Raw genomic sequence first — 9328 nt, 5'->3', positions numbered from 1 at the left:
ACCCAGTACCTATAGGCCTGCGGGGGCAGGAGCATGAATCACGGCCGCAGTCTCCCTCTCTTTCCGGCTTCCAGCACGGGGCCACCTCGGTTTCGCAACGCCGGCTGGCCAGGCGCAGCGTGCTAGCTCTCTTACACTCCTCTGCGCGCCCCTCTCCCCGGTTTGCGCTTTCGCGGCCGCCGCCCTCACTCTGGCTGGCTCCGGGGAAGCCTCGCCCCGCCGCCCCTCCCCGGTAGAGGCCAGAGCTGCCAGCGCTAGCCCCAGGCTCCCGCGGGAGGGGGCGCGGCAGCCCCCACGGCTCCACCCTCTCCGCGGGGCCGCGGCCATCTGGGGCCCCTGCCAGGCGCGTACGCTCGGGGCCCGCGCCCAGCTCGAGCGGGAAGACAAGGCACCCTGGAGAGAGGAACCGTGCCGCCGCACCGGGGGTCCCCTGCTAGCGGGCTGCCGAGAGCCTCGTTCGGAGATGCCCCGAGGGGGCGGTGGCTGAAGCGCTTCGCAGCGGACTGGACGCCGGCGCCCCTGGTCACCTCGGCGACTCTTTACGAGCCGCAGCTGCAGCTGCGGACGCGACAGGGCGGGCCCACGAGGGAGCTAAGGTCCGTGCTCCCCGCGTCCGTAACAAGCGCCCGTTGCGGACTTGCCGCCTCCCGCCTTCCCCGCACCAGCCCCCCGCGAGCTGGCAGGAGGAAATTGCGCGCGGCCCCTTTAAATTTACCCAGGAGCCCTTAAAGGAGCCCCAGGGGCCCCAGACAGGAATCCCCACCCCGGTCCAGCCCGCGCTGCCGAGCAAGCAGCCAGCCGTCCGTGCGGCCGGCCGCCCGTGAATGCGCCCCGCGCCCGGGGGCTCCGCGCACCCAGCGCCCCGCGTGCGCCGCCGCTGGCTCCGCGGCCCCGCGCCCCGCCGCCCCGGGGCCCCCGCTCCGCAGCGCATCGCATGGAGCCCGGCGGGGACCACCGGAGCCGGAGCGGCGGCGGCAGGGGCGGCCCCGGGCCCGCAGTGGCCTCGGCACGGGGCCGACGGCTGCCGCCCACTGCAGCGAGTAGCGGCACGGAGCCCGAGGAGGACGACGGCGGTAAGATCTGGGGCCGACGGCCTGGGGTGGGGGGCCCCGGCGTGGGGGAGGGGAGGGCTGCGGCTCCGGGCCCCTCTCGGCCGCCGAACAAAGCGGGGGACGAGCGCTGGGCAGCTCGGGGCGCCACCTGGTGGGCGCAGGGAGCAGCTACAAGGCCCGCGGGGCGCTCCCCGCCGGTGGCAGGGTCTGCCCGCCGGGCTGGGGCGGATCCCAGCTCCTTAAAGGGCCCCGCGGCGCCCGTTTTTGGGGGGCCAGCGACGTGGGAGTCGAGGCGCTGGAACTTGCGGCTCGCGCCCTTTCTCACATTCCCAAGTGGTTTTTCTTTTAAAGGCTGCCCAGTCCTTCCGCCCCTTTCGGAGGCTTTCCCCAGAGTAGCGTAGCTCGGGATTCCGCTGCTCTCGGGTATGCCGTCCCTTTCTGCGTGGCCTTGCTGGAGACGGGAACTCTTCCCTTCACGGTTACGCTACGAGAAACAAAGCGCAGCCTGCGTCCTGGGGCCCCCGTTTGTCATCCCCCCCCACATCGGGAAGGTCTTAAGTTAGGGATGGGTTCGCACGCGAAGGTGGATGCCCCTCCTGCCCGTGCGTTGTCGCGTTTCAGTATTGATTTTGGCCCCCGTTTGTCAGCTGTACCAAGACCCGCCGGTCCTAGTTGGCCCTTAAAACCAACTGCTTTTTTGTCTTGCCACGGCAAGGTTCATTGCCTTTGACCAGCGGAGGTTCGGTCCTGACTAGGGAGACTGTTCCCTACTCTCTGGGCTCCCCTCCCTATAAGCCCCCCACCCCCTTTTGTTTTTAAAAATTCTCAGCTCCTCCTTTCTCTCTCTCTCTCTTTTTCTTTCTGCTCTTAAAGGGCCAGTCTGCCTTAGACTTAACATACGGCTCCTGCACTGGAAGGATGCTTAGTAGGATGCTAGCTAGCTATTCAATCAGTGCGTTTGCAGACAAAGGCGCATAGGCCCAGAGAGCTGATGTGACCTACCAAAGGTCACTGGGCAAGGCACCGGTGGAGTCAGATCTTGAATCTAATGTTTTTTTCTATACCTCTACCTAAAAAACAAACAAACAAACAAACAAACAAAAAAGTAATGGAAGCCAAACAAACAAAACCCCAAAACAAAACAAAAATCAAAACAAAAAACCAAAAAGCCAATTCTAAACAGGGACAAGAGCCAGCTCTGATCCTGTCATTTCTTTGACTCTGGGATTCTGAACTGAGAGAGTGCCAAGATCTGCTTGTTTCGTCTTTGTGGCCAGGAGATGCTTTCTAAATAAAAAATTGTCAGGCAGCACTGCAGGGAGGGCTCTGGGTGTCTCTGACAAAGTGAAGGAACACTAATGGTTGGAGAGGCCCCAGAAGTGCACACCTTTGGGATTGCTGGGTAGTAACCACGTCCTTGCCAGCACCCCTAAGATAAAGGCCTACATGGACTTCATGGGTAAGATTGGTGGTGGCTGCTCCCAATCTGAAGAACAGTCAGTAGTCACTCTGGCCTTCCCCTGCCCCCTCCCAGGGTCATTGTGCCTCCCAGCCTCTGGGGGCAGTCCGTGTCTGGGAAACCCCTTTCCCTGGAGGTGTTGACACCGTCTTAGGTGTCCCCCCAGTGGAAGACCTGAAAGTTCACACCTCACCCCTAAACTGCTATTTAAAGGATGGCATATTTGCCGCATATTGGGAAAAGGAGATAACCTTTGGTGGGGGCCCTCCTGGAGGGGCCTCAGGTGGGTGGGTGTTCTGCACAGATCTGGGTGTAGACAAATCCCCCCCTTTGTTCCCCTTCACTTCCTGCGACTGCCCAGCTGAGGTTCTGGTTCACCCCTCCTTGAGCCCCAAGGCCTTCTTCACCTTGGTTTTAGTCTTGAGCAAGCTAGCCCAGGGCCCACATCCCTTTGTTCTCCCGCTGGGTCCCAGCGACCCACCCGTCCCTCTGCACCCTTGCCCCTGCCTCCCCTCACGCCCTAAGCTTCCCCACCCCTTCTCACGCTTCCAAATCAAAGCCCAGGTCCTTTCTCTGGAAATAGGAGATTGAGAAGCTGTCTCCCTTTTCCCTTCTTCAGGACAAGCTCTTCAGCTGGAAGGGGGTGCCTTAGGGTCCTGGGGGAGTGCCTCCCTCCCCTCCTCCAGGGCCAGGGGACCTGCATCTTCAGGCAGGAAATACTCAGATCATTGTGAGGCTCGGGCCTCGAGGCCTGGAAAGAGTCGAATCCCTGGCAGGGACCACCGGCGCTATTACCACGACCACTGGCGGCTGGAGTACCTGATGGACTTCATCCCCTCCCGGCATGGCATGGTGTGTATGGTGTGCGGCAGCTCCCTGGCCACCCTCAAGCTCAGCACCATCAAGAGGCACATCCGCCAGAAGCACCCCTACTCCCTCCACTGGAGTCCCCGGGAGAAGGAGGCCATCAGCAGCAGCTGGGACGCCCATCTGGGGCTGGGGGCCTGCGGTGAGGCCGAGAGCCTGGGGGCCCAGGGGGCTGAGGAGGAGGAGGAGGACGAAGAGGAGGAGGAGGGGGCCAACCTTCAAGCGTGCCCACCCAAGGGCTCAGGTAATAGACTGTGGAGAGGCAGGGGCTTGTGTGTAATGGGGTTTGGGGGGAGGGGCAGCTTTCCTGCCTTTTTTTTTTTTTTTTTTGAGCAAGTCTCTGCTTCTTCTTTGGGTGGAGTCTGTTTACTGCCCTTACTGCTGTGAGTGGGGAGGGATGGGATGGTGGTGTGGGGGGAAGATTCCAGTATCCCTGAGGCCTAGACACTGTAGTAGAAGGAGCAGGAGTTGTAGGAGTGGAGGGTCAGGCTGAGGAAGGGGCTGTGAGCTGGTGAGGGAAGTGGGTGTAGTGTTGGCACAGAGAAGACCAGGGAAGGGCAGAACGCTGGGTTTAGGGACGCTGGGTGAGACCTGAGTGAGTGAACAGGAGGGTGAGGGAGAGGGTTCAGATAAAGGGAGTGGCCGTGGTGGCATGTGCCTGTCATCCTAGCACCAGGAGAGTGGAGTTAGTTAGGTTAAGGCCTTTGAACCCAGCCTAGGTTGTATGAGTTTCTGTCTAATGAAAACAGGTCAGAAAAAGTTATAAGAGAGGAAATAGACAGGCAAAGATCAGCCGGGGGACCGAGTCAGAGTTGAGTGAGAAGGAGGCTGTGTGGAGCAACTGGCTGTGGTGGGGACTCCCCAGAGGGCCGGAGACTCAGTTGCTTCCCTCCAACCCTTTCAGGCAAAGCCCCAGCTGGTGGGGGCTGCCGGCGCCCGCGGCGAGGGGTCCGAGGGGGCCCGGTGGCACCTCGTCGCCGGCGCCTGGCAGCCTCCCGAAGGGCTGGGGGCAGCAGGGGGCTGGGGGCCCGGCGCCTGGAGCGGAGGCTGAAGGAGTCACTGCAGAACTGGTTCCGGGCTGAGTGTCTCATGGACTACGACCCACGGGGGAACCGGCTGGTGTGCATGGCCTGCGGCCGGGCACTGCCCAGCCTGCACTTGGACGACATCCGTGCTCACGTGCTGGAGGTGCACCCCAGCTCCCTAGGGCTCAGTGGCCCCCAGCGCAGTGCCCTGCTGCAGGCCTGGGGTGACCAGCCTGAGGCTCTGTCCGAGCTCGCCCAGCCCTCAGCAGGTGCGAGGCTGTCCCAGGGCTGAGGTCCCTTCAGGATTAGGGCGGCAGCTTGGGAGCTGAACACAGTTGGGAGGCAGGGATTTCTGGCTGAGGGCTGCAGGCCTCTTTTCCCTTCACACGCCGACATTCAACTCCCCACCCACCTCTCTCTGGCTGGGGCCGGCTAGCTTGGGGCTGGGGTGAGGAGCAAGGATGGAACCCTCCTGTGTGGGTGAGGACAGCCCAGCCAGAAGGCTGAGCCCTTCTCCTTCACCCCTTCCCCAACAGACGATGACCTCGTCCCCCAGGACCTGACCAGAAAGAGCCGGGACCCCGCCCCCGCTGCTGGAGCCCCCTCCTCTCAGGATCTCAGCCCCCCCGACGTAAAGGAAGAGGCTGGCTGGGTGCCTGAGAGGCCCGGGCGGGCGGAGGAGGAGGCCGAGGAGGGCGAGGGCGAGCGGGCGGGCATCCCGGGCCGGCCTCGGAGGGGCCGCGACCATCGCCGCCACTACCAGGAGCGCTGGCGGCTGGAGTATCTCATGGAGCTGGACGGCTGCCGGCGCGGCCTAGTGTGCATGGTGTGCGGGGGCGCGCTGGCCTCGCTCAAGATGAGCACCATCAAGCGACACATCCGCCAGCGCCACCCCGGCTCCAACAGCCTCAGCGGGCCAGTCAAAGCCCTCATCGCCCAGGAGTGGAGCGAAAAGGCCGCACACCTGCTGGCCCTGGGGCTGCCCCGGCCGGAGTCGCCCAGCGGCCCTGTCGCCCCCAGCACGGCCTCAGCCTCCGAGGAGGGGGGAGGGACAGAGGAGGCGGAGCCGGAGGAGGAGTGGTGGGGTGAGCCTGCGGAGGGCCGGGCCTGGAGGGCAGGAAGGGTGGTGCGGATGGAAGGCTGTAGAGACTGGAGGACGGGACCGGGGAGCGGTGGAGAACGGGCTGAGCCTGATTCGTGCCACTCGCTCCAAGGCAGCCCTTTGTTCTCCAGGCGACGCGCCGCTGTCCCCTGGAGCTCGGTCGGAGCGACCCGCGGAGGAGGAGGAGGACGACGAGGACGACAGCCAGGAGCCCGGGGGGCTGGCCTTCCCACCGCTGCCACTGCCGCCGCCGCCACCTCCGCCGCCGCCGCCGCCGCGCAGCCGGGAGCAGCGGCGCAACTACCAGCCGCGCTGGCGGGGCGAGTACTTGATGGACTACGACGGCAGCCGGCGCGGGCTGGTGTGCATGGTGTGCGGGGGCGCGCTGGCCACGCTCAAGGTGAGCACCATCAAGCGACACATCCTGCAGGTGCATCCCTTCTCCATGGACTTCACCCCCGAGGAGCGCCAGACCATTTTGGAGGCCTATGAGGAGGCCGCGCTGCGTTGCTACGGCCACGAGGGCTTCGGGCCACCCGCCCCGGCGCCACGAGACAGCGGCGCGGATCTCAAGCCTGGCGCGGTGTGTCGCGCGTAGCAGGCACCCTGCGCTGGCCTGGCCCTTGGGCTGAGAAACCTTGATGTCAGGCCCTGGGACTCCCACCTCCCCGCTGGCCGGGCTAGGCCTGGGACGGGGATAGGATGGCGCCGCTGCAGTCCTCCGGTGACACTGCTGGGCCAGCCATTACTTGGCCTCTGGCGTGCACTGGCCCCGGGGTCCCGGCGCTCTTTGTGCGGTGCTCCACACTTCCCGAAAAGCCAAAACGCCTCCCCAAGTGTTCGAAGCGAGCACTTTCGGTCGTCCCCGAGGGCGCAGTGCTGCCAGGCCGGGGATGGGGCGCAGTCAGTATTAGGGTTGAAGGCAGGGCGCAGGGAAGCCAGGAAGAACGCGCTGGCCGCGCGCCCTGGCCAGTGTCCCCGTTCTATGTGGCGTCACGCCCGCGGGCGCGGCTCTGCTCCCAGGCTGTGGGGTCCAGTAGGTATTCTTGGCCTCTCCGGCCCAGGCGGTGGACTGGGGCTGAGCAGGGGGTGGGGCGCCGGGCCGGCGGGACGGTGGGGCCCAGTCTGCTGCGCCAGCTTCCCGGGCTGGCCTAGGGGACAGCGCACCGTTCCTGGGCCACTGCCACGCCTTCGGGACCCGGGGCATAAAGGGATTAGCACTTTTTCTTTAGGCCCTCCTGTTCAGAGGGCTTCTGTTACCCACACGGTGAAAACTGTGGGAGCACTCTTGGCCCAGTGCTGGTATCGGTCCACCCCGGGGCACTGGGGCAGTTGGGCTCTATTTCTGCCCCCCTCCCCCGAACGTGAATTGCCTTCGGTGGACACGCTGCTGGTTCTCAGCTCCCAGGGTTTGGGGCCGGGCATCGGCCTCCTTTGCTCTTAGCCGAAACAGCGCCAGGCCCCGTGGTGCCAAAAGGGCCCCTCAATCTCCCAGGCAGGTCCGAGAGGGATATGTAGATTTCATTCTCCCGTGGAGAACAGGTGGTCCGAAGATCAGGCCCTTTTTTGCTCTTTGTATTTTATTTTGAAACTGTATTTAATGCTTTTTATATGAAGGGGAGAGGGGAACTGGCCCAATCACCCTTACGTGCAAATGTCTTATTTATTATGCGTGTATCAGAGATAAGCTGTGAGGTGGTGGAGGAAGAACTGAGATGGGAGTGTGGTGAGGGGACTGGGAGTATACTAGATATCTCCATGTTCCCCTGGCCTTTTGCCTCCAGGTCCAGTGTCTGCTCGTCACAAAGGGAAGTCACTGCAGGCACTGTGCCCTCCTTTTAAAGTCAGGGTGCGGTGGTCAGGGCGTGGGACCTGGGTTCTGGGGCCAGTGCAGCCCTTGTGGTGAGAAAACAAGAGAAATCCCTTCTCACCCTCCAGAGCCGGAGCTCAAGGTTCAAGTGCCTCAGGCCCAGTTCCCTAGATCGAGAGATGGATTTTATACTACGGATTTTATAGCATTTTTTATAATTCAAGATTGTCAGTTGGAAGGGACCCTGGAGCTCACAAACTTTCAAATCTCAACTCCCAGTTCAGTGAGCTTTGCACTATATTGCACTGCTTCCAGTCTGGCAAGTTACCAAGATCTCTTTACCTATAGGCCTGTCAAAGTGAGTGTTGGGCACTGTAGGCCCACAGCACTTGTGACTCCTGAAGACAGCAAAGTGCTGCACTTACTGGGAACGGAGGATGATGCAGGCGGCTTTCAGCAGTGCTAGTCAGAACTCCAGGGGGGGCCCCCACTTCCCCTGCCGCTGAGGTTTCCCCAGTAGAATTAGGCTGCTTATTTGAGCTTGTTTTGAGGCCATCAGGTATTCTGGAAGAGCTGCTGGCTCAGTGAAATTCCAGTTTTGACCAGCCAGGATTTTGGAGACAGTATTAAAATCTTAAGAACAGAGATTATGGATAGTGCCAGGCTGTGCACTTACTCTTTTGCTTTCCACCCTGTATGTTTTAAGCCGAGGATGATTATCTCTCCCACCTCTACATAAATTGGAGCTGCTGATTGTTGTTGCCAGAGCTCACTGCAGAAGTTCAGGTTAGCAGGGGCAGATTTCGGCAGTCTCCAGGGTAGCATCAGCTTAGACACATTCTTGGGCCCACCTGATTACTAAAAGGTGAAGCCCACAATACATTTTGATAGGCCTTTCCCATACAGTTGCAACTCCCAAGGTGTTGTCAGGTACCTCTGCAGTGATTCTGCCATGATGCTGTGGCCTCAAGGGGCTGGTGGGTCTCCTCCCTCCGATTCTGACTAGAACAGGTGAAGCTCCTTTACTGTTGTGTTAATGATATGCTTGCTATTATGATCCATATGTAAATGTTACTCTGGATACGTATTTATATGCCATGTTACTTAGTGACACTATTCAAACATTTGTATGTGTATTTGTGAAGTTGTTTGCATCAGTCATAAAGTACACCCCCCCCCCCCCCAGAGGTATGTTGAATAAAATCTAGAAGTCCATCCCTATGAATCACAGCCGACTTAGTTTGGGGGCAGAGCAAGTCAGAGGAGTTTTGATGTCAGACCAGATGTGCTATGACCAGTTCAGTTTCAGCTTTCCGCTGCATGTGGTTTATAGGCTGCTTCCTGTGGTAAGTGGGGAACCTTCCCATTCCCAGGCAGGCGAGAGGCTGAACCAGAGCCTTCACCCTGCCATTTTTAAGGTCTCCTTCATGGGATCTCTAACTTCGCTTTAGAAACCAGATGCAGTGCAGCTTGTGCTCAGTGCATGGGAATCCTTGCAATCTTGGGAGTTTCCAAAGTCCCTGGAATGAGGGAGGGAGTGGAAGCCTTTGCCCTTACTTTACCCAAACTGTACAAAGAATAAAGTTGCAGACTGATGAGACAGTCACTGTTTTTTTTTTTTTTTTATTTATAATCAGTACATCAATTTGTAATTTTACAGGGACCAAAAGAGCTCCTTAGTACTACTGTTTTATGTCGCACGCACAGACACGTACACAATTTCATTAGTAATTTTTCATCCCTATGTTTTTTCTTAAAAAAACTTTTGTGACACAGAAATCTTTCTAAATTATTGTAACACAGCAGCAGCAACAAAGAAGAGCAAGGTGTGGAGGCTTCCAGTGCAGAATGGGGTCCCTTGTTAGGAGACCCCCAAAGACCATCTGTGCATTCACTTCTTGGGAGGGCAGAGGATGGTGATGGAGTGTTGTCTACAGTGGAAACCAAGGATTCAAAATGTACAGGGGCAAAGAAACTTCAGCGAATGGAGTAAGGCATTCTATCTGTCAAAAT

The 9328-nt window shown here is 60.0% G+C and overlaps 1 protein-coding gene across 1 annotated transcript; it reads left to right on the top strand.

The window, feature by feature from the left end:
* The first annotated feature begins 359 nt into the window (after positions 1-359).
* Zfta (zinc finger translocation associated) lies at positions 360-8917 on the top strand. Its single transcript, XM_052190854.1, has 5 exons — positions 360-1073; positions 3131-3622; positions 4283-4672; positions 4940-5488; positions 5637-8917. The coding sequence occupies exons 1-5, from the start codon at positions 935-937 to the stop codon at positions 6101-6103; spliced, it is 2037 nt and encodes a 678-aa protein (XP_052046814.1). The 5' UTR covers positions 360-934; the 3' UTR covers positions 6104-8917.
* The last annotated feature ends 411 nt before the right edge of the window (positions 8918-9328 follow it).

The sequence above is a fragment of the Apodemus sylvaticus genome, chromosome 1 (assembly GCF_947179515.1).
Source record: "Apodemus sylvaticus chromosome 1, mApoSyl1.1, whole genome shotgun sequence".
NCBI lineage: Eukaryota > Metazoa > Chordata > Mammalia > Rodentia > Muridae > Apodemus > Apodemus sylvaticus.
This window is presented reverse-complemented; position numbering and strand designations above follow the sequence as displayed.

Coding starts and splice junctions, on each gene's coding strand:
- Zfta (XM_052190854.1), top strand. CDS start 935: ATGGAGCCCGGCGGGGACCACCGGAGCCGGAGCGGCGGCGGCAGGGGC. Junction 1,074..3,130: donor GCCCGAGGAGGACGACGGCG/GTAAGATCTGGG, acceptor TCCCTTCTTCAG/GACAAGCTCTTCAGCTGGAA. Junction 4,673..4,939: donor GCTCGCCCAGCCCTCAGCAG/GTGCGAGGCTGT, acceptor CTTCCCCAACAG/ACGATGACCTCGTCCCCCAG.